The sequence below is a fragment of the Melospiza georgiana genome, chromosome 4 (assembly GCF_028018845.1).
Source record: "Melospiza georgiana isolate bMelGeo1 chromosome 4, bMelGeo1.pri, whole genome shotgun sequence".
In the NCBI taxonomy this organism is placed as follows: Eukaryota; Metazoa; Chordata; class Aves; order Passeriformes; family Passerellidae; genus Melospiza; species Melospiza georgiana.
This window is the reverse complement of record NC_080433.1, coordinates 35,148,265-35,174,025: the sequence shown is the minus strand read 5'-3', so window position 1 is coordinate 35,174,025 and position 25,761 is coordinate 35,148,265. Positions and strand designations below refer to the sequence as shown.

General features: G+C 36.4%; 1 protein-coding gene across 2 annotated transcripts in view; it reads right to left on the bottom strand.

The window, feature by feature from the left end:
* Nucleotides 1–25,761, bottom strand: part of BLTP3B (bridge-like lipid transfer protein family member 3B) — a 47,393-nt gene that overhangs the window by 5,237 nt on the left and 16,395 nt on the right. For both annotated transcript variants that reach the window (XM_058022436.1, XM_058022435.1), the window contains 15 exons: nt 25,228–25,319; nt 23,515–23,704; nt 20,436–20,576; nt 19,735–19,905; nt 18,280–18,460; nt 16,822–16,905; nt 14,478–14,660; nt 14,259–14,377; nt 12,352–12,493; nt 11,418–11,611; nt 7,971–9,469; nt 7,316–7,491; nt 5,873–6,009; nt 5,031–5,181; nt 836–1,092 (listed from right to left, as the gene is read on the bottom strand). In XM_058022436.1, coding sequence (XP_057878419.1) covers nt 836–1,092; nt 5,031–5,181; nt 5,873–6,009; nt 7,316–7,491; nt 7,971–9,469; nt 11,418–11,611; nt 12,352–12,493; nt 14,259–14,377; nt 14,478–14,660; nt 16,822–16,905; nt 18,280–18,460; nt 19,735–19,905; nt 20,436–20,576; nt 23,515–23,704; nt 25,228–25,319 — 3,717 coding nt within the window. The remainder of the gene's footprint in view (nt 1–835; nt 1,093–5,030; nt 5,182–5,872; nt 6,010–7,315; nt 7,492–7,970; nt 9,470–11,417; nt 11,612–12,351; nt 12,494–14,258; nt 14,378–14,477; nt 14,661–16,821; nt 16,906–18,279; nt 18,461–19,734; nt 19,906–20,435; nt 20,577–23,514; nt 23,705–25,227; nt 25,320–25,761) is intronic.

The following is a 25,761-nucleotide window of genomic DNA, read 5'->3' as shown; positions in this document are numbered from 1 at the left end:
AAGACCTTAGCCCCAGATGTAGAACTGGAGCTGCTCTTCCAATCCTCGCCTTGTTCAAAGTCTGTATGGGTGATTATTACTGTCCAAAGCAATGTAATAATTCTTTATGTTTGTTTGTTTTTCTGTTGTTCTACACCCCTCAAAAAAGTGTCCTTATCTTTATATTCAGTGGCTGTGCAGCACAGAATTCGCCCTCTTATTTAAATGTCTGAAAGAAAGTCCCCTAAGAGACTTGAACAGAAGTGTCCTCTTAATGTTACTATTTTAAGATATGGTGCTGAAAATGCTTGCACTGTTCAGTATCTGTTTCTAGAAGAACATGAAATTTGGGTTGTGTTCAAGTGGTTTGTACTGTAATTCTATAACCCTTCTCCTTATTTTGTACCTAACTTTCATTGCAAGAGCTACCCTCCAACTAGGAAAAAGAAATAACCTTTAAAATCCATGGTAAAATTACAAAATGGTTTGTAATTAGAAAATATATCCTTTGCTAAGCAAAAAAGCCCAACCAGAAAAACCCACCTTGTGCCTCTAGAACCTTACATATAAAATTCCCAGACACTGTCACTCTACAAGAAAGATTGGGGAGAGGGGGAAAAAGTATAAAATGTTAATTCATACAAATAGCTTGTTCATGCAGAAAATTCCCCTCCAGGCATACCACAGAGCTAACCAAATCTATGGATTTTAAAATTGTTTTAGCATTATCTAAAGACCTTTCAGAGTATGCCAGCAGTTTCTTTGAAGTCAACTGTATCCAGATTAGTAGTTTATCATCAAAGAAACAAAAACACTTTTTTTTTTGGAGCAGCCAAGTATCTCATTGTTAACATACTTTTAAATTAATCCTTGCATTAGAAACTTTTATCTTCATAGGCATCACTTCTGCGACAGTTTCATCTTCTAGAAAATGCTGAATGTTTGTAAGAGAAGATGTTAGAAATTCAGCACTGAAGTTCTCCACATGACACTGAAGAAACCCATTTTTTACAGCTAGCAGGGAATGTACAACAGCACTAGGCCCGCTTTCCCATCTCAGACTAATCTCAGGTGATGAATTAACAGGTCCAGCCACAGATTTACAGTCAGAACCTGTTGCAAAAAGAAAACAAATTTGCATTAAAATTTTGCATTGTACAGAAAATCAATTATGATGTAATTATTTCCACCTCTATTGTCCAACTGACTTCCCAAGAAGTATCATAGAGTTATTATTCATTAAAAGCAGTGTTGCAAATACAGAACTTCAGAGCAAATTTCTAAGTATAGCACTTCAAAGTACAAAAATAAAGAGTACATATAAGGGCTAGTACCTCACTGTGACAAGAGAAAAGACAATGCAGAAGTATCACCATCCACAAAAATAAAATTGTTTCCTTGGTGCCTCGACGATGGATAACCAATTGTTTTGCATACTTTTCCACTAAGTCATTAAATTTCAATTCAGAAAAACATTAAAGTCACTTCACTCTCTCAGGAGAGCAGGTATTTTCTTGGAAAGGCTGAACTTCCTGACTTGGGAACCATGAGCAGCAATGCAGTAAGATAGAGAGTATGACCACATATGCATTACTTGAGCGGCAATAGACTTGAATGCTAAAAATCTCAGTCACTTTCCTGCTAATGTCAGTATCTTTAATCAGTAAGGACAATTACAAAATTGAACATAAAAAGTTCTGAAAACCATAATGAACTAAACTAAAGTAAAACTAAAATAAAAATTTAAGGTAACCAGATTGCGGGAGGTGGGCAGTGAGCAGTAACCATTTTTTGTATAAAGTAGTTCCCCATGGGATTCTCAAGTCATGTCATCACTATGATGGCTGGCCTACAGAAATTATCTCTATGACAAGAAGCACAATCACAGTAACAGAAAAAACAAGCATTGAAAGGTGAAAGCTACCTCAAGACACTCAAGAAAAATCACTGCCTTATGTCAATTCATCATGCAACAGATGCTGCCTAGAGCTACAGCAGTCTGACAAGGTAAGTAAGTGATTTGCTTTTCTATTTGTACATTAATTGGGTTCCTCTTCCTGTGCAGTGTGCAGGTTCATGGATGACCTGGCACAGCAGCAGAGTCAGGACTTGTGCACTTATCTACTGGCACTAGAGTCGGGGTAGATAGACACACTGTCGATCTGGGCTGACAAAGACCAATGACAAGATGAACATGAGAACCTTCAGCCTCTGCTACGATCCAGAATCTCTCCCTTTGTCACCTCTGTGAATAGGAGTTTCCACAACACTGACAGCCACGACTCCATCCTTCCATCTTTCCAATGTTTGAGAAGCGCTAAATCTCATATTCCCTTTCTCCACAAAAACCCACTCCAAAAACCAAGCAACCATACTACAAGTATCAACTATCTTTTTAGGCTCAGTCCAGACAAAAGTGAATAAACTACCAGCAGCCCAGGAGAAAGAGATACTCTCCAGAAGAAGAACAATGATCACACTGTTCAATGAATCTCTGCAACTGGTTCAGGAAACTTTGTTTCACCTCAAGGATCCATATACTTCCCACACATACAGATAAAGAAATAAGCAGTAGGTGTCCTAAGTATTTCTGCACCTGAAAAGAGTGCCTGCATCATTGCTGGAAGGATCCAAAGTACAGAAAAAGAGCAGAGGAAAAGAACACACATTTAGTCTCAGCCTTGAGTCAATTTTAGTTATCTTGCAGATACCTGAAAGGGGCAGAGTCAAGGGAAGATGGAGTAAAAAATGCTTTAAAAAAATCTGGAAGCTGCTGTGAACTGCTGTTGCCTTCTAAGAAGCAGGTTCAGCATGATTAGATCTCAGTAAAAGCACAGCCCTCCCACAATAATTCTGCCATACTCCATCCCTTCTTCTTTTAGTTTTGCTGCCAGGCAAGATCAGCTAAAGTAGCAGTCCTGCATCCAGCCCTGCAGGGAATTGCACAGCTGCCATGTAGCCTTCAACTTAGTCCAGCTTTTAGCTACATTCTTCCCTTTTTACATCTACTGCATTAACAGCATAGTATATTTTAAATGGTTATTTTCATCCAGAGTATCTTGGAGACTGTAATTATAAGTTGAGTATTCACTGCATTGCATGGTTCCTCAGATTACTGGTTTCAATTGTTAATGCAGCACTTGAGAAAGTTTTATTAAAGGTCTTGAAGAGGGAGGTTGCTTTTATTGGGATACTATCATACACATTTGCTCACCTGTTCTTTTAGCTGTATTTTGTTACTATTAACTCTTTTAAACAGTCTCTTTTGATCTGATTCTCAGCTTTTTCCAAACTTTTTCTCTTTTAGTTCTAATAGAAATGAATATGGGACACAGGGAGCAGGAGCAGAAGATTCCTGACAGTACAGAAATCACAGTGAAGAGAAAAGATCAGTCGAGAGAATATGTACATTACAGAATAGGAGTGCATAAAAATGCATAAAAATGCATAAAATACCAAAAAAAGTGTTGTTGGCTCATCCATTCAGGTACCTGCCAGAAAGAGAAAGGAAGAGATACAAAGTAGAAGTATTTGGAGATTCCAATCACGTTATATCCTTTCTACCCATAAAATAATTAGACTGCACAAGCCTCTCATTATCAGCTGAGAAGCATTATCACTATGAGAGACTCCAGTTGAAGATACAAAGAAGAGCAGGAAGGTGGTATGTTCATATTATATACTCCCTCCAGCTTTTACAGAGGATATGGCAGATAACCAGAAGTCAATTTGCCTGTATGAACTGAAGGTCAGCCATGAGTGCTCCCTGCTGGATGTTTTCCTAGCCTTCAGATGCTGACTACAACATCATGCAACAGCTGCTCAGGCAGCAGCTGCTGGCAGTGGCTCAGCTTACCGGAAAATGTGTTCTTTAGCTAGGGGATCAAAGGTTGTACCACCTCCAAACCTGAAGCACCTGCTGAACAAAAGCCATGCTGATAGAAGGTTGGAACAAGAAAATGGCAGCCAACAGCTGCTACAGCTATTTCCTCAGAAAGGAACTGAAGAGAAGCTGGTGCGTCAGGAACCTGCCCCAAAAACCCTACAGTGCAACATCCAGCAATCCATGTAGAAGGCTGGCAGAGGGGAATAAAGCAGACTGTGACATGAGCTGCCACACCAATACATCATGACAAGGAAAACAAATCATCCACGAGAACTCAGTTTTTCTGGCAAAGTGTGTATATATTGTACTCATGCCCAAGAACAGCTCTGAAAGACACTGGTTGATCTAGCTGTGCAAATACTTGGCGTGAAACTATACTATTTGTATTAAGCTTAAAAAAACCAAAGACAACCAACCAACAAAACCCCCCAAAAACCAAAACAAACAAAAAAACCCAACCCAAACCAAACTAAAAACAGTTGTCTATCTTTAAAGCTTGTATTTCCTGACAGAGGAAATGTTTAAAATTTTCTTAAACCACATATTATAAGCCTGTTTAAACAGTGTGTGTCATTTAATCTAGAGAAACTGATCTTGAAAAAAAAAGAAACATTCCTTCAAAGGAAGGTACATAAAGCAAAATACTATTACAGTCATAAGGAGTTCCACCTTCAGGAAACAGTAACACAATGCAATTTGCCATGGTAACACCCCCAGCAGCCAGGCCCCACACAGCCTCTCATTCACCCCCCACCAGTGGGACTGGGGAGACAACTGGAAGGGTAAAAGCCAGAAAACTTGTGGCTTAAGACAAAGACAGTTTAATACAAAAACCAAAATACAAGAACATAGCCCCATACCAGTCACTAGGAAGACAATTAATTCTACCCCAGCCAAAACCCCCTCATAATGCAGCTTACTTTATTTTCAAAAAAGCAAACTAATGACCAGAATTCAATGCAATGCACCTTTTAACCCATACGATCACATACAGTTCCATTTATTTATTCTTCCTTTTTAATGTATGGCAATGAAGAAAGAAATCAGAGTTCTAAACTAGCATAAAAGGGATGCTAGGCTAACATAAAACTGTGTTTTCATTTTTATTCACTTGGAACAAATGTTTCCAGCTCCAATTTCAACACGCTGAATTGTTAGCTCTTACCAACAGTTCTGTTGCACAGATATTGTCGAACACCAATATTTCCTAGTTGGTTTGGTATCACTTGATTGACCTGTAAGCATATTTCTGTGTCTTCTCCTCTGATGTCAATTTCACCATTAATACCAAATACTTGAAAAACCACAACAGACATCTGTCAACAAAACCCAGATAAAACAATATAAGATTATAAAATTATTTTACAGTGATTATTGTTTGTAAGGTATGTCTCAACCTTTTCCATCACAAAAGGAAAACAGCCATTTGTATTGAAAGCCCTTGCTCACAGAGAAGCAAAAAGTTCTCATTTTCTTATCCTTTTCTTTTTGTACACATTGGCTTCATAATAGATTGCTCAACAGCCTGTCCAAAGACAGACACTTGTACTGATGCCAATTCAGAACTGGCTAGAGAAGCCATGGAAGTGAAATACAGTTTCCTTACTGACAAGAGAAGCACATGACCTATGTGTTACCTGAAATATCAGGTATCTGACATTACCTACAACTCCTTTCAACTTTATGCATATCATAAGCACAACCAAGCACTTGCAGTGCTGAATCAAACCAGGTTAAAAAGCTAGGATAGGCTACTAAACTTTGGCTATCTGCATAGTAGTCGGCCCTTTTTCTCTATTTACAGGGTTGCAGTATTTTTAAAAAAGAAGCAGAAGCCAGTTTTAAGTCAGCTTTGGTATCAGAAGATGTGTATCTATCATCATTATTAGTATTTTGGGTTCATTTTTCTAATGACTCAAAAAATCACCTCTAAAAGGAGACATTTTATTTGTGCTTCAAGGTTTAATTTACAGAATCATGTGTTCTAATGGAATTCAATAACATTACCATTTCTTCACTAGTCTCATGGGCATTTTCTGAAGCAGCACTCATGGCATCTGGAGATGACCCATCACAATTTTCCATCACTGTGCCTCCTTCATGGACATTTCCTGATGGACTTTGATAGTTTGTGGCTGTAATACCTTCCAAACACACATCAGAAAAAATGTGAATTTAGCACAGCATAATCTTAATCACTTCTCCATTAAGAATAAAGTCAGTGACTGTTACTGAATGCACACATTAACTCATTTTTTAATACGAGTTGAGTGGCTTATTAAAAAAATATTTATAACTGAAGTGCCAAATCCATTCCTCTTATAGAGAGTTCCAAGTTCTAGATGCTAATCAAAAGTAAAGCAGGATATAGTGACAAAACCAATACTGCACTCCACATGCATTGTTAAAAAAACCTGTGAAGGCATTTTTTTAGTCTTCCAAATCAAATAATATAAATGTGATGCAGCCAGAAAAAAAATTCAAGTTGTGTATCTAAAATACCGCACAGTGCCTTTAGAGCAGACGCTTATATGTTTAGAGAAATAAGCTACATATCTTTTTATTAGAGCAATCATAATCATGATAGTGATTCCTTGACAATTGGAAAGCATAGATACTTAACCTGCAGTTAAATATTGTTTAACAAGCTAAAAAGACATATAAAGGTTATTTAAAATGGAAAGTGTATTTCATGGCATACTCCCACATAAGCACATGCAGGAATACTCCTACAATTCAAATATATAACAGGCTTGCAGTCTTCTCATTATTGCTCTAGACTGAAGAGAAATCCTACAGAAAAAAAACAATCTTATGCTAATTAGAATTATCAGAAAAGAGGTATCAATAAGGTCTTCTTACTCTATTTCCTGACATGGGAAAATTATTTCATCAGTATATACACACATGAGCAAGAATTGGACAAATACCTGCTATTAGACAGTCAATACTTGGGAAATACTCCTTGAGGGATGAACTGCAGGGAGACTACCAAACCTATCTGACTGGTAATTAGCACAGAGAGCATTAGTGAAAATTCGTTTCTTTTTTATCCACTTCTAAAATGAAAGCTTCTTTACCACTTCAAGTGTAACACTGATTCAGGCTCCAACCTGTAAGTATTGCAGCCAAAGCAGTTGCTTTCAAGCATAGCAAGGAACCAGTTCTGCCTAATTCAAATTTGCAACACAGCACTTCAATGCTCTTACTTTACTTAAGAGAGGAAAAATAAGCAGTGTCAAAATTAAATAGTGCTGCTTAAGTAGCGCACGTTATTGCTTTCCCCTGAAATTATATGTGGTGAATACACTTTATATTACTGGTGAAGGTAACAGAAATAGTCTTGTAAAGTATCCAGGATTTGCTGGACTACAATCCTTTTGAGCATGACTTGAATAACAAATAAGTTTTTCATGTATTGCTTAAAAATATTTTGTGCAACCTGCTTACCTTTCTCCAGAAAGCTTTGACTATCACTTCCATCACTCTCTATCAAATGATCCTCTAGCATCATACTATCAATAGAGATAGTATCCAGAGAGACTTGTGATGGACTTCTCTTCATATTTTTGTAAGAAACAGAGAATGCAGGGAGGTTGGACAAGCAGCGTTCCTTGGGCTTAGCACTTTTAAAATATAAAGATATGAGGAAAATATTGTTTATATTAAATAATACATAGAATTTACATTAAAAATTCCTCTAAACCAAGCAAGATATAAATGAAAAAGTCTGATTATTCAATAATCCTTTGACAAGACAAGGTAAATGTAGAAACAACACATATTCATGTAGGTATTTATGTCAATACTTCTCTCAATACATATTTCCTGACACTTAAACTAAAAGTAAATACTTTAAATCAATTAATTAACACTAATTTTAACTTCTGCTGAATGCTGGATACTGGATAACTTTTTACATGCTTTAAAAATTTTCATCTACTAGAACACAGAATCACAGAACAGCCTGAATTGGAAGGACCATCGAGACTAACTCTTAAGATGTTCCCTTCCTGACTGCTGAAAGTACTGGAAGTCTGTGGCCAACAAGATTTCTAAATCTTTTCAAAGAGTAGGAAAACTATTTAGTATTAATTTTCTATACCTTGAAGAAGACTGGGATGCAAACATTTTAACTGAAGCCGCTTTGTCTTTGTTGATTTCAAGCTCTTCAGATTCTAAGGCAGATTCTGTTTCCAAGTCAGCGACTTGGTCAGGACAGCCTTCAGTTGTGCCCTCCTGTTCATTTAACTTATTTGAGAATATGTTTCTGTCATCCTCTTTATCAATGAAAAATTCAGTAGAATCTTCTCTCTTATTTAGAACAGACACCGAATCCCTAGGATTCAAACTACTCTTCTCACTTAGAGGTCCACAGACCTCTTCAGAATCACTTCTACTAAAAAGTCCACTGCTTCCTCCTTCACTCGTATCTCCCAAACCTTTATCTGATGCATCATCAGAAAACGACATTGCTTTCTGAAAATCCATATTACTGTCTGATTTAAACAAAAGAGGATCTATTAAAATTCCTTTATTAACTTCAGCATTCAGAGGCTTGCAGTCATTTACATAACCAAAATTAGTAATACTAGCTTCCACTATCTTGCTACCAACTAATTTACTCTCTGAAGTAAGAGTTTCCCCATTTCCCACATGGGAGAGTTCTGATGCCATGGTACTTCCTTCTTCCTCAACAGGAGATTTACAAGGGTTTCCCTGAGTCACTGGATGGAGCAGTAAGGCTACTTCTGCAGTTTTCAGTAGAATCCCAATGCAGACATCTGTTTGCTTTGCAGGTTTTCCTGTCACTGCCTCTACGTCCTTCCTTAAGTTTTCCAGGAGCAATACAAGAGATTCATGGAGAAACAGCAAAAAAAGATACTGGTAGTGATTGATCTGCACGCTTACATGTTTCTGAACATGGACAAGAACATGTACATCTGCATCAGAGGAAGAGCTTTCAGAAAGCACTCCTGAGGTCTCAGACATTTGAATGCCATTGGTCAAAGGCTCTGTCTCACTGCTGTAATACTCCTTTAGAAGTTTCTTACGTTGCAATCTATTAGAGAGATCACTAGATTCACTTTTTGGAATGTTCACGGCTGTCTGATTACGGGATACAAGCTCTTTTTGTGACTTTGCAAATCGTATTGGCTGACAAATCCAAAGTGAAAGTGGGAAAGAGTCCACAAAGCTTACTGGCCGACCTTTCCCACTTTTCGTTCCTTCGTAATCTATCCAAAACTGGGAAAAATGCATGGCCCAAACATCAGTAGCTGCAGATGTCTTTAATGCATATTTATTCAATTCTGGAATGATATAACCCTTATAAACATCGTGCATTTTGGTATCTTGTTCATGAGCATGTCTCTGGAAGATTGGATGTAAAAGATTAAAATTTTTGGGGGACTTAGGAAAAGTGGTGAAATTTCTACTGAAAAATTCTGAGTCCTTGAAGTTCTGAAACAAAGCTTCTAGATCAGAGTGTCTGCAGTTTGGGGAGCATCTGGTATTCGTAGCAATCATCTCTGAACTTTGAATGGAAAGTGCACGAGGTTGATCTTTATGAATTTCAGGTTTGTTTTCAAATGGGATGATGATCTGCAAGGGAGAAATAAATTTTTTCTAGTTAAAACTATGTAGATTAAGAAGGTATACAATCAAAGAAACAAAATAATAGCCATGACAGCTGATACAAAGGAATGTAATTACAGTTTTATGAGAAATCAAGTACAGTGAAACAGAACAGGGATAAGTTGGGCTCACAGACTAAGATTTATGTTCTCTCTCATTTTTAAGAAGGATGCTGTGGCATCAATATTTGTACAAAACAGAAGGGTCTCAGGCTTTTCATCAATATTTGCACAGAAACATAAGCATCTCAGGCTTTTCTTATCTGAAGGTCTTAAATTTAGTTCAGCTATATTAGGCTGAAGTGGCTCATTTCCTCAACTCAAGCAACTTGGTCGAACGTTTCTTAAAGTGTTTCCAAAATTTACGGCTTTGCAAAACAGAGAATTATAATTTGGAGTTCAATCTGGCATGTCAGATTGGGTTTTTCACCATATCGAGTACTACAGTGTTTTATTTCTTTGTTAAGATACAAGAAATCAGTTAGATATGCCACTGCAGCTAATATTCTTAATTTTGCAGAATTTAGATCAGGTATTTTTGACAATTATCTGATAATCATAATATATTTGTTTCATCAGGAAAATGATAATGTATCTCAACTTCTAAAGAACACAAATAGTTCAGCACACTGTAATTAACTTGCATATTTTTAGTGCATATTTTAAAATAGACTTATTTTATTTCAAATCCTGAATCTTAAATTGTTAATATGTTAATAATTGTTAATATAGTTTGGCTAATATCAGTGACACTCCTTTCTATCACAATATCTCCATTCTGAATCTAGAAAGGAGGAGTAAAAAAAATCATCCCTAAAGACACAAAGATGGGGGTAATGAAGCTTCTTCATTTAAACACAAGGACTCAGGAAAAAAAAAAAGTAAAATAATTAACCATTCATAAATTCATCATTTGCTTGAATAAAAATAATGCTGTTAATACAGGGTGACATAATTAATTCAAATCAAGATTTGAGAGATGTTAGAATACTTTTATCCTCTCGTAGTTTAGTAGGCTATTCCCATATAATGATTCAATAGCAGATTAATCTATATTTGCAGATTCCTGTCATTCACTCTTAATAACTGTTTCTAATCAGTACAAACCATGTCCTTGTAAAGTTCCATTAAGAATGTAGCAACAGGTTAGAAAAATAACCATCTCTCCATTTGCTGACTTTTTAGAGCCCTTGAAACCTCTCCTGTGTGCTCTACTGAAGAGACTCATTTTGTTCACCTGTGAACCTTGGAAACCATACAATGAAATGCCCAATGCAAACAGGGTTTGGGTGGGAAATTTATCTGCTCCATAATCCTTTTTTTTACAAAGAAGCAGAAGACAAGGCAAGCAAAAATTTGATGTTCAGCTGCATTAACAAGCATCACTCCTCTGCAACAAGCATACAGAGAACTCATGTACCTGAACTACACTAACAGCCAGCATGAAACAGAAAATGGTGAGAATGGGTTTTGGAGAAGGAAATAAACCTTCAGATGAACTGCTTTCTTTACTCTAGAGCATTCACTGACAAGACAAAATAGCTTTGATATAATACAGCCAGAGGAACAAGGCAGGACCCTTGCATAAATATAGAGTACAAATATTAATTTTTCACTCATTTTTTTACTTTAGTGCTCAATTTCTTTTTAGCTCTGCTATGCCAAGTTCGCTGACCACAGGGAAATAATTTGTTAGTATTCCCACTCAGATCTTCAATACAAAACCAAAATACCCAAACCAAAATAGCAGGACACAGATGAAGTAGTACAGGAAACAAGATGTCTGCCTTCAAAAAATCATATTCTGCAGAGTTTTTTAGAGAAGCATTTTTTCATTCATTTAGGTATTTGTAAGAGAATAACAAAAGAATTAGTCTTCCAAGGAACCACAAAACCCCTACTCAATGACAGCATACCTTTAACATTAGTCCATCCACTCTCACATCAACATGTTCATCTGATTTTGAATTGTCATTTAACTTGTACATGGCCATGAACTGAATAAGACTCTGTTTCAAATCCAACACAAACTGGTTTAGCCAAAGAATACTTCTCTGATCCAGAGTGAACTGCAAAGCATTCAGCTGGCCATACAAATTTGGACATGGAACTAAAGGAGAAAAAAAAAAAGAAACCATGAGAATAACAAAAATGTTTAGGGGTTGGGTTTTCTTTGGTTTTTAAATGATTGCAAACTTACAATTTCACCAGTACTTTTCATCAGAGAAAGAACTGGAACCCAGTCCTTTAGTCTCAAGGAAGAATTGTTAGGGCACACCTGAAGTGATGCTTCTTTCTCTCACTCCAAGAAAGTAACTGAATTTTTGAGTGTATAAAAACTAAGAACAGAATTAAGTCTGAAGAAATGGGGAGAATATTCTCATTACAGAAGAAAGGGAAGACCATGGAAATCTGCTGTCCTCAGTTTCCATCCCCAAAAAATCCACTAACATTTCTGTATATAAGTCAAGGCCAGCCACAGAACACATTCCCACAATAACTCCAGCAGTTCTTCAGTGCATTTTAGGTATTGTTGCAATAATTTGAGTTCTTTTATGTAGTCAGACAGTGAAATTGCAGAAACAATATGTGGATGCTGGAGAATGAATAATTCATGTGCCAGTAAAAATGCTGCAAGTGTTTTCAGACTGAACAAGCATGTTTATATAAATCAATATTAACAGAAGTTTGCAGGAGCAAGCATTGTGGAAGCGGAGCAGTCTTGTGCTCTATCCATTTTAGAAAGCCATTACCTATTTCCAAGCTTTAAGCTTCGCAAAGGTGAAAGTAACACACAAAATTTATGCGTCAGTACAACAACCAAAACCAAAAACATTAAAAAAGTCTTACTAGGAAAGTCCTTTCCATCTGGGTAGTAATATTCAGTGAATTCAATATGAATAGCTGGCATTTCTGGTGGAAGATAAAGTGACTTTTTATTGCAAGAAATCAGAGCTTTAGGGGAAGAACGACACTGGTCTGCTGTTGAAACCTGTAAATGATAAAAGATTATTTCATTAACACATTCCACTTTTATGAATGGTTAAGCATTTGTAGTTGCATGGTACAGTCCCCAGTAAGGTAACATTCCACTGCTCTTGGGTGTAGGCCCCCAAACAACATAACAGAAAGTACAAAGTGCTGATGAACAGCGACAAACAGTTAACTGCCTTGAAGCAGAAATGACTCACATAGAAGAGTTTCACAAGAAAATTGTTTTAAAGGTACCAGATCCCCTTCCTTCATACAAGACAAAAGGGAGCAGGTCACTTTCAAAGGTGTCCAGCAGAAGCCTAGAATGATCTGATTTTTAATTGCAAATACTACAGCTCCTGTTTAAGCATTTATGCTTGGATGGAGTATTTCCATACAGTCTGGTCTAGGGATAGATAAGCTAGGTAAGTTTATTACACACATTAGGTAGTTCTTGTTTTATCATAAGAACAAATTCCAGTACACAGGCTGACTCTCAAACAGTGTGTGTAGCAAGGAGTTCAGCATGCACCTGGCAGAGATGTGTATGCTTGGATATGCCTGAAGGTCTGCTTCACAGGAGAATCAAGATGCTATGGAACAGTAATGTCCATTTCTCTTTCTTTACAATGTAAATTATCAAACAAATAAGAAACCAACATTTGATATATATTTAACCTTAAATTTCATTGAATGCCTCCTAGTTTAAAAGGTATGTTGCCAAAACAAAGCTTTTCCATTCAACAGTTAGTAGGTCAAACTGCTAGTTTGAAATTACCCAGTGTATTAATATTGAATATATGATGATGTCTACTAGAATTTCTCTGGAAACAATAAATACATGACCTTTATAAGCCTGCTTCACTTTATGTAGCTGTTTTCAAGAGGCAAACATAACTGCATTAACAGACACAAAAATTCGAGTAAAATGATGTATTTAGAAAAATAGCTTTTAGGAAATTGCATAGAAATAATGCCAATTTAAAAACTGTAAATGTGTTTGTGTAGAGAGGAGGAGACAAGAGCAGAAGGCAAATGGAAACATGAACAGTACAAAACAATAAAATAAAATCACTTCAGATCCACATAAGGCTCCCAGCAGCAATCTGCAATCTCCCACAACACCAGTAGTGATATGGCAGAAAAGTGTTGGAAATTGGAAAAAGAACAAGCAGAAACCACAGTGACAAAGGACACACACTAAACATTTTTGTTAGGACCTGAAATTTAAGAGTAGATCCTCACATATCACTGCAATTCTGCCTAATGGAGACACACCTTCTCTATTTCACTTGCCTCAGAATAGTCAATCTGGACCACAACCAGCAACCAAAACTACTCATTCTAACAAAGGGAAGGGGGACAGAAATGGTAAAAGTGTCTGCTCAAAATACCACTAGAAAGGGAGTGGCTGAAAAAAGATTTTAAAAACCTAATAAAACCTCTTAACGGTTTTTAATGTACTTTGAAAAATATAAAAATAAGAAAAGCGTAATATACAAAACCACATATTAAGATATTAGGCACACATAAGACAGTACAATGAAAAGATTAAATTTGAATTCCAAATTCCTAATTTGGAGAACAACAGAACTTAGATCCAACATTTAATTGTGATAGGACCACAATTTCAACAAAGCAGAAGCAGGTTCAAAAAGGTCTACCCCAATAATGAATGGAAAGTCTCATTAATTTCAATGGGCTTCATATTGTCCCTTAAAAACCACAGTTACATAACAGTAAGGGTGGAGTTACCCCAGTTTTACTAACTTAAAGAAATGTACCTGATATATATTGAAGTCTGCAAGTCTAACCACAATAGGACTAGACATCAGTTTGCCCTTTGGTTGTTGGGAAGATACAGAGGAAGCCCTAGATGTTCCTTTCGGCATCTGTTCCTTGCCTGTAAGAAAGAATAGTGATGGAATCATTGAAAAAAAGAGTCTTTTTTCATCGTTTTAATATTTCATGGAAGTAGAGAATTAGTGATGTAAAGAAAATACCTGTTTGTAGGCTCTGAGGAGATACAGCAGGTGGTGATTTAGGAGGAGAATCTATGACCTGATCCTTCACAGCCTGCTTAAGCAATTCAACATTGCTTTTGAATTCATTTAATAATTCTTTGGCCCATCCACTTCTGATTTTAGTGGCATCACTGTAATGCATCCAGTGATCACAGCTGTCTCCTGCAAATAAGAGAAATGGGAAAAATATTAGCTCATTTGAAATTTTGCTTTTAACAGGATAACATGTTTCCACTATTTCACAAGTATTCCTCTAACTATAAGCTCATTGCATGCTGTAATTATAGAACAACAGCAGTCATACCAGACGTTAAAACAGAAGTTATATATTCCATATACATTCCGTATTCCAAGTCTCAGCACTTCACAAAATCACTCAGAATATAGCATTACCAGCTGCCTTATAACACCACTAACACTCAAAACATCATTGAGTATTTTCAGCTCAGAGAAATCTTACGACACATTAATGTCATATGTGAGAACATGCAAAAAAATGTTCAGTTGAAAAAAAAAGTGAGAGCAAGTAACAGAACGATGTTCTCATGCTCACTTTTTCCAAGCTTATCTTTCCTGCCAGAACTGTGTCCTAAGAAGTTCCTGGTCCCTTTCCAGAAATGTATTCTTTTTGTCTTGGTTCTCTAGCACCTTTATGGCACACAAACAACAAGGTAAGTTCAAGAAGTGCTGCAGCACACACAGCCTTAAAATCAATCCCACTGGAAATGCTTTTGTCCCTGCTTCCAATTCCAACATGTTTCTGTTGGTCAAGCACTCAAAACTCTGAAAGAAATCGTGGTATCTTCAAGTAGTCCCTGTAAAGACATTCTACTAACCTGTTCAATAATAAGGATGCAATGACAAATAACTTCTATCACTTGGTACATCACTCTTTAAATACTGCCATGTGAAAATTTACTTTCTTTGGGACTTAATGACTTTTTGGATACTTACACTGGGGATAAGCAAATATGATTGCTATTAAAATAGGAAAATTATTTTGGAAAAAAATTCTTTTAAGTCTAAATGCAAATATTGCAGCATTAAATAAACTTTTAGACTGATGCCTGCCTATCACAAGACATGACATTTTTCCCCACCCTTCTTCACAGTTATCTTTGTCGGTTATTATCATTTTTATAGCTGAGGAGGAAGATAAAGGAACAGGGAAAAAAACAGAAATGGAACAAAAGGATGAAGATGCATTAGACTGAAGCCCATGACAATGGGATTCTCCAAAACAGGGCTAGCAGCATGGGGTTACTCCAAGCACATGCAAGCAGACTCTGAAGGACCTCCAGGACTTTGTAAGCAACACCATAGGGAAAGCTCTAACACTCCTTCTGGGAAGCCAGTTTGGGCATCTGCCTCTCTGAAGGACAGGAACACTAACACATGCAGCAGCATGTGAGAGAGCAGAGCCACCACACTCCTGTATGCAGTCGCACGGCTGCGATCTCTTTAGGGTCACAGACACGTGGCGAGACAGCACACACAACTGAAATGCTGAGGGGATGAACACGGGCTTTTGGGGAGCACAGGAGGGCACGCAGGGCAAGACCAGTGGGAACAGATGGAGCTCAGCCTTAGCATGGATCACCAGTCAACTGAGTGTTTACAGGCTGGGAGTAGAGGACAGACTAACATGAATGATGACATCGTGGATTTCTGCTCCAGACCGTCTGATTAGAAAGATGATCAGACCCTGTTTGGTTGTCACATGCTCTGTGATGTAGCCTCTTTTAAAATTTTTAGATTTCTACTAGAAATTTATGAGAAACACTTTTCTCATAAATATTTTTTTTTTGTAATAAACACTTCTTTGGAAATTGCTAACATTTTTTTTAATAACAATGCTTAACAAAAGGCTACACAATTGAGCCTCTACACACCGAGGTTCCTGTTCAGCAAAATAACGTAAAAAGCAAAACACTGATTGGAAATGGATATAAAAGGATAGTATTCTATATATGAAAAAAAAAATCAACAGATTGATTCCTGCTAATAACCAATTACTGAATTCTCAATATGCAGTACTGCCTTCCTCTGTCAACACAAAATTCTCTTCATGTCAGAAATGTGTAAACACTGTTTTGTTGACCAAACAAAACAGTGAAAAGCATTTGGCCTAAACCAGCTCACTCACAGAAATTAAACTGGTTCCCAGATTGTTGCTTTTGTTGTTTGCATATAGAAGGAAGTAAAAAGGTGCCTTTCAAATGGTTTGAGCATGATTATCCAAGCTGTATATGTGTATGCACAAATTTTTTTAGCTTTCAGACAAGACAGTCACAGGTAATTCATAAAAGGCTTGCTTTCATACCTGCTTTGTGAAATGGATAATAATCCACTGTTAAATAGCTGAAGGAAAGCTGCATGGCCCCTCCTGTAACACGTCTGTTTGGGTCTGCAAAACAAAACAATGCTTGGCCCTGCAGACATTGCATTTAGTGTGTTAGTTCTCATGCTGCTGTAGTCCTTTAAACACCTAACACCTACTTTCTTCCCCTTACTGTCTCTCATTACAACCTCATTATCTTCCCTCAATATTTTCATTCAGATAGTCTTCACTGGTTTCTAAAGATCAGCTTGAGCTTGTAGAATTCTGTACTCAGTCACTACTTACAAATTGCATGCCGTTTTCAATGCTACTAAAAAGACAACATCTTGAAAACGCATTACTGCAGTTTTTCTGAAACAAAACTTTTTATGCTGAATATATGATTATAATCAGTCTTTGAAGTCAACATTAACTTTCAAGAATACTATATAATATAATTTTATTTGACAAATATTGCAGTGGAGGGGTCTTCTGAAAATCTTCTCTTCTGACTTTTTCCACTGTTGAATTTAAACTCCAAAAATAAAGGACCAATAAAAAGATCTCACTAGGAGGGATAAATTCCAACCACAGTAGATACACTGCATGTAAGGAAATACATCTCCAGCCAGTGAACCTCATGCTCTGCTGTTATGAAAGTCTTTCCTAACCAAGGAAATGTATTTTTGTTAAACCCTACGTTTTTCATATTTTTCTTCAGCAGACCTTGTATGTTTCCATAAATTTTTCAGTGACTAATAATATAGTAGACCTTGTACGTTTCCATAAAATTTTCAGTGACTAGATATACAGTAATATCTCACTCCCTATGATCACTTTTGAAAGGCATGAAAAATTGCCCTTATTTGTCCTCTTTTTTTCTGATTCTAAATGTGACTACATGCAATAGGCTTTTGTTGAAAAGAATCAGTACAAGATTTACACACAAAATTTTAAGGTCACAGGACACTCATTCCATTCTTTCCATGAGCTGCAGACCATATCAAATTGTCTAAATTAGTAACACAAAGAATAACACTCTTTTATTAGTTTGCATTTATAAGAGTATTAAAGAAACAGATTGTATAGTGACCCCTTCAAGCCACAAAAATGTTGTCACTGTATTCTTCATAACCCAGCTAACTTATACAAGACCCAGCAGTAACAATCAGACTGATAGAATAAGTTCCTAGAAGACAGAAAAAGCACAGAAGTACTAACACTCCTAGGTTTTGCAATTATTCTAAAATAATTACATTTATTAATGAAATGCTGTCCTAACAGAGCCACCTAAATAGGTTTACATGAATCCATAGACACTGGAGACAATTCTAACTATTCCTCTAAACTAAAGTCTCTTGACTTTATTGTATTATTATTTTCTAATTACTATATTCCTCAAAATGTCTCCCCTGAAGATGATTATGATTCATAGACATGCAAATTTAAAAAAAAAATTACCTTTTTCTTTAGAGTGGATATCGTCACATATATGTAGGTCCAAGTGGGAAATTACTAAGTGATAGGAAGTTTCCTTAACATCAAAATCATTAAACAATTTTACTATTGCATCGTTTTGATCAGGTGCTGCTGTTGTCTGGTGCGCTTTCACCTGCTGGGAGCTGGGTGCAGGGGCAGAGCTCTGTAAAAATATTTAGTCAATCACATCAATTTATGATGTTTATTGCTTCTTTCAAGCATAAGTATCTGTCTCCTTACACAACACAGGCATTTGAAACAAGGAAAAATCTGCATGACATGCATTCCCCCTTGGATCATTACTGAGATTTAAGTTTAATGTTTGAGAGTAAAGCTAAGTTGATCTAATGGCTGTGTGCACTGTACTGCACTGCCAGGGCACACCCCATTCTCCCCATTCCTCACACTTCCTTACACCCCTATCACTCACAGCACTGGTATTTTTCTAGCTTTTGTTGCAAGCTGTTCAGGGAACGAAACCAACAGTGGGCTCCATTCTGCTAATTTAGTTCCTCAGGCTACATCACAACAGGGTCAAACATAAGTCAGTGCCAGTGTCAGAGAACAGGTGAGATGCAAGTACAGGGCACTGAAGAACCAGAACCTCCCTGCTCAAGAGCAGGTAACCATTACATTGCTGTGGCTAAACCTTCACATCACAGCATAAGGCATCAGGGCCAGCAAAAGAACTGAACTCTGTTACAGTCCACTGGCTTTACTCTAAGAGATCCTCTACAACTGACTGTACTCAGTAATCAACCACGTTTTATTTTATAGCACTTATCTTCTATAAGTGTACTTGTCCTGCTTCTTCACACACAAGAAGAGGTGCCTCCCCTCAACACTCACAAAGCCCAGGTGGTCTAGCCTGCTCTGTGTGCTGAAGAACACCAAGATTTACATGCAGCATCAGCAGCACAGATATGCCAGCAGAAATATATTTAAAGTAGAATTTGTTTTCACTATGTATTCCAACAAGAGCTGCATGAAGGTAAGCTCTTAATAAAACCTACTTTTTCAGTACCAGGAGAACAAACTGGACAAGCATGTTAAATTATTATAGTAACCATATCTACCCACACATTAAGTTTACTTTAGTGTGTCTTAATTATTTAAATTCATAACCATAAAATACTTGGAGAACAAATTTACTAAACAGTCAATAAAGAGTTAAGTAAATACAGAAGTCTAAACACTCTGTACATGGGTAAAGAAATAGAACTACTTTTTTTTTTCTGCAGTTAGCACCAATACACAAAATCTTGCAAAGTAAAGACTATTTTAAACTATGATTAATTCCTGGTATAATTTAGGATATACAGCTGAATGAAAATGAGTAACTGAACATTCTCTGAAATAAAGTAACACAACTAACCACACTGTGTTGTTTTGTAGAACTCCTGATAAATGATACAGTGAGACAATTATTCCTCATACCTGGGCTGTTTCAGAAGCCAAGCTTTTCCTCTGTTCTGCTGATTTCTCTATGGCTTCACTAAGAGATTTGGCATACTGCACCATGGCTTTCAATTGGGAATCAGTCAAAACCCACAGCAAATCATCCAGAATCAGAACCAGTTTGGATGCCACAACATTACAGTCTTTTAACTGTAAAATAAAAATTTTAAGACATCGAACTAAGTACTTACATTTCTTATATAAAATATGTGGGGTAAAGAAAAGCTTCATGCAAAAAGCAATAACAAGCATTTTTTTATTCTAAATCTTATTCCTCTTACTAATTAAGGAGTACCTAACACACAGTATATTTATGCTTCACTCTATGTATTTGGCATGCATCAGATATTAAACTGCTGCATTTCTCCGAATGTAAGCAGTGTAAATATTACCAGAATCTAGAGAGAGAAAACAATGAGATAAACAACAATAAACAAAGCTCTGCAGGTCAAACCATTTTATTAATGGGACCTATATAAGGTCTTCATTTTCAAAATCTGTCTGCAGTATTTCTTGTAAACTCTGCAGTCTTACCAGTGACATGTTATTATAAATTTAGTTCAGGGAATTCTACATTCAATATGGTCTAAATTTAAAATCTTTACTATGTACATGTATGCATTAAGAGCATGAGTTATAAATTAAAAAATAAAATAAGACTTCAAATTTTTCAAGTTTACCCTTCTTTTAAGCGTGACCCTAATTTTTGATTGGTTAGTAATCAGTCGAACTGGAGCACTCATTATTTCATGCTTAGAACTCTGGATTGCATCAGCTTCTATTCTGATCATCTGCCAGTTGATTTCTTTAAAAGTCAAGACCTTTAAGACAGAAAAAAAGAGAAAAACACCTTGATGCAATATGACAGCTACTTGCACCTAGCCCTGTGCATGTGTATGTATACATCTGTACATATGTACACAAAAACTCACATGAGCCATACAGTCAGAACAAATACAACTCACTTGTTGTTCCACCTAAAGGTGTCAGGAAGCCCTCACCCTGCTTGTCACAGAAACACTAAGCTACTTCCAAGCAGGCTGAGGTAAAAAGCAGCATTTAAAATATTCAGAAGAAAATAAAAGTTACAGCTATTGCATGCTAGGTTGCTTTTGGGAGAGAAAAAAAATGATAGTTTAGTTTAGCTTAAAAATGTTAAATAAGAAAAGGGCAGGAGATGAAGCAAAGCTACAGGATAGGAGAGGGTTTTTTTTTTTCGGAGTGTATTATTTCAATTAAAAGAGAAAGTTAAACATTGAGCACACAGCATGCCATGAATACCCCACAAGCTCTGAATCCACTACATGGATTTCTACAAGGCACAGCAAGCAAATGTTAGAGTAATGACGACACAAGAGTATCAAGTACAGCTGGACACTGAAAATCAAATACGGAAAGATGAACGACTGTCCAGCAGGACCATCATGGGGAACATCAAATGAACGGGATATCAGTAGGAAAAACCAGTAATTCCTGTTTACCTAAAACTCCTTCCTGCATGATTTGGATGATGGGATCAAGTTCCCCCAGTAAGTTCACAGATAACACTAAGCTGGGAGAGAGTTGATCTGCTGGGGGATAAGAAGGCACTGAAGAGGGATCTGGACAGTTTGGATTGATGGGCAGGGACAATTTTATGATGCTCAGCAAGGCCAGGTGCTTGGTCCTGCACCTGGGTCACAACAACTGCAAGCAACACCATAGGCTGTGGGCAGAGTGACTCTTCAGTACTGGGTCCCTCACTTCAGCACAGACACAGAGGTGGCTGGAGCATGCTCACAGAAGGTAATGGGTCTGGAGCACAAATCTTGTGAGGAGCATCTGAGGGAAATAAGCATGTTTAGCCTGGAGAAAAGAAGGCTCAGAAGCGACGTTATTGCTCTCTACAACTGCCTGAGGGGAGATTGTGCAAATATGGGGATTGGTTTCTTCTCCTAGGCAGGAGACAAGACTAGCAACAGGACAAGAGGAAATGGCCTCTAGCTGCACCAGGGGAGGTTAAGGAAGGGACATGAGGAAGAATTTATTCACTAGAAGGGTGGTTAAGCATTGGAATGGGCTGCCTAGGGAATTGTTAGAGTCACCATCCCTAGAGAGTTTCAAGAAATGACTGGATGCAGCACTTAGTGCTGTGGTTTAGCGGGCATGGTGACGTTTGGTCAAAAGATCTTGCAGGTCTTTTCCAACCTTAATGATTCCATGATTACTCTCTGAAGAAACAAGGATCAGCCATGAGTAAAGAGCAAGATGGAAGAATTTGTTTGGTATATGACTTATTCTTACTTGTCATTCTCCTCTTGTCAATTTGAAAACCTTACAGCATATGTCCTGAGAAATGCAGAGACTTAAGTAAATCATACCCAGTGTGTCTAGAAAGGAGGTACACTCCATCAAGTGAGCAAGATGCAAAGTGCAGTGCAAAGCATACTGAAACACTTTTTGCAGAAAAGCAGAATACATATCCTCTTCATACAGGAGATGCAGTGTGATCAAAAGCTTTTAAGTATTCTAAGGAGATTGCTTATTATATTAATAATGTAGCTACAGTGCAAAGCTAAATGATTATGCCCTAAATATATGGTTTAGCACATGTTATCTTCAAAGTACAGCACTGGTTTTGGTTTTTCACCTTTTCATGCAATTTGCTGCTAACAAATTATTCACTGTAATATCTAGAAATTTGTTTCTGGGATTAATTGGATAGGAAAGGAACACTCTCCCAGGGAAAGCTCTGTTGTGTACAGGTCAACTGTTCAGAATCAAATTCTTCCTAAAAACCACAAAAACAAAAATTCTGGCAATACAAAACTCCATCTAGTCAAAGTTTAATTTTTCCCATTCAAACTTCATTAACACGGGAGCATAAGCATACAAATAAGCTGCAGGAAAGGAAAACAGTCAGAATAATAGTTTTCAGCTTCTTATTTTTGTGGCATTTTTAACTGATATTCTCTAGGGGTTTCTTTCCCTACATAAAAGTCAACTACCAGACTCAACTCTGGAGTAAGCTGGCCAGATGTATGATGCTAAAACAAGTCTCCTTGAATACAATATTTATAAACCTTGCCCTCAGTATACAATTAACTTTGCTTAGCTGGAAGAAGGCAAATGAATGATGTATAACAAACTAGCGCTTCCATGTGTTACTCTCCAGGACAGTAGAAACATATATACTTTACTGCTATTACTTTTTTATATATGCATAAGATTTAGGTATTCCCAGAAAATATTTGCACAAGAACTTGACTAAATTTAATTTAAAACTGCTTTAGAAAAAAAAATCCTTCTCAGGCAAATTCTCACAAGCAAATAAATAACCAGATAAAACTTGTAAAATATAATTCCTGCTGCTGTTGTTGTTATTATTATTATTACTACAAATAATAATAACAACAATAATAACAAAAAGCACAACTTCTTATCCTTCCATATTTAATATACAGTTCTTTGTTCTTTCAGTACTCTCCAAGTCTGGCTCAGTTTGCATTTTGGAACAGTCATTCACTTGGAGAACATAAGAGGGAAACCATACACCTGCTTGCCTTGGTCTTTGTTCTTGCCTAAGCATCCATGTTGGCTCTTTGATCTGACTCACATCCACCAGTTTTACATATTTGTGCTCCTAAAGAGCAACTGAAATTACTGAGCACAGAATGTCTCCATTCCCAGTAATGTTTTCTACCCTGTAAAAGGGTGAAATTCAACTTCTTCCTTTATCACAAAAACAAGGGGAAAAAGTTAGTAAATGGTATTATTTACCTCTCCACGTTGAGCTTCTTGTATTCTGGTAAATCTAAGGTCAGCATGTTCCCAGTTTGCATTTACACTATATATTCTCAGCTGGGAAAGTTCAAATGAAGCATTAAAGGCTTTTGCACCAATCCTTATTATGATGGAGTTCACAGAAACTGAAATGCCTTCTACCACTTTTTCAGCAAAGCCATATTCACTAAAAAGTGAAATGCCAACATATTAAATACGAACCGAGTGAAAGGGCACAAAATTAAACAGATTAAATAAATTATGAAACAGATGTTAAAATAAATGAAGTCACTAATGTACTCTACAGTTAGCAACTTTTACTCAATACACTTGATGCAGTTTACAATAATTTTCACTCTGTGATCCTGATCTCTACATTAGAATATATATTTGACTAAGATAAATCTACACAAATTATAACATTTAATACAATCCTTTGATGTTAAATTACATGGATGAGATGTTAAATTACATGGATGTATGTATTATATGTTATTATACATACATTAAAAAGCAGTCTACATCATTATGCAGAAAGCCTACTCTTCTTTATAAACATAAGGAGTAAATCATGTCAAATTAATTACTTGACAATTCTAGTCTGGTTAGTATTTATGTCTATAAGTCAAAATATTTTGTCCATTAAAAATAATAACTTTCAGATATTCAAAATAGTATAAAGTATTTACTTTATTTCACTCTATAAAGAAAGGCATCCTAAATGGTGGCTACACTTCTACAGTAAATCAACATGCATTCCAGTATTAAAAAAGATTAAGCTGTTGTAAATAATTTTTAAATAAAAATCTTATGTTCTGAATGTTTTAGATTAGTGTATGGGAAACTGAATATTAAATATTATTTTAACATCTAAAAATTTCCACCCTTTTGTTTTCTTGTGGGTTTTTTCTGCTTGTTTTAAAAAAATCCCCAAAAACTTGTGTGGTTTGTCATTCCTTTTCCTTTTTCAACTTTCATTCTACACAAAATCTCTATGACTGTGATTATCAAGCTGTACCTTAGGAGGCACAGAGACCCATGGAATTCTATACATTGCATAGAAGTTACTACAAGAAAAAATATTGTATCATCAAATTTATTTCTCTGTATATAGGGCCCTGTGACCATGGAAAAATGTTTTGAGTCCGTGTAAAGGAAATTACATAAAATCACTGAAGTCATATTGTGTTGTCCCATCAAATTGCTTAAGTTTTGGGCTACCCAGTGTGCATGTAATCTTTCAGTAAGAATCAGTTGATACAATTAAGGAAATGGAACTTCAAAACACTGCACTAACAAACAACCCTTAAAACTCTTTAGACAAAACAAAAAAGAAAAATTTTTAAAACAATCATGAACATTATATGTATTTTCAAAATGAATGAAGGCAAGATACCATTCATTTTTTAAAAACTTAATATCAATTAAACTCAGAAAATACTTGATATAGCAGTTGCACCCCTATGGAATGTACCTTGCAAGCTCTATATCTAGTTCTGTATCTTCTCTCCAGACTTGGGCCTGGATAACTCCATTATCATTACTCTACTTCACACACAAGCAATAAAATAAAAGTTTGGAGGAGATGGGAATGGCAGGCTGCAACCCTATATACTTCTAAAAATTTAAATTTTCAGAAGTCCACAGTCAATCTGTTTTACATAATGCCAAACCTTTTTTGACCAATTACAGGTAAGTACCATCACTGACCTCTGCCCGGATGCAGTTGCTATAGGAGAGGGTCCATTAGGGGCACGTGGCTCTTCACATGTGCTCATTTCCATTACAACTTTATCCAAGGACTTGAAAAACAAAACAAAACAAAACAAAATTGGAGACCTTAGAGGTAACAAAGTAAATAGATGACATATGAAGAACCAAAATCCAAAAAAAAAGGTCAGTTGAGAACTTTTTCTGAACTATACATAAAACATTTCCTACCATGTCAATTTTTCCACAAACTTTTGTAATGCACTAGAATTACCTTTTTTAAACTATTTCTTATGTTTTTGAGTTCTAACACACACCCCCAGTCAAATATTGTATCTTAAAATTCTTGATCCCTGAATATTATTTATCCAACACATCAATTTTCAAAAATCACATTTCAAAATGGACATGCTTAAATGTGTAGTTTTCTGAACTTTCTTTCTATATGGTTGTTCTTTCAATGAAATACTTAATACTTAATGCAAGCTGATTCAAAGCACAACAGTTAAGATTTTTTTCCCTGTCTAACTGCAG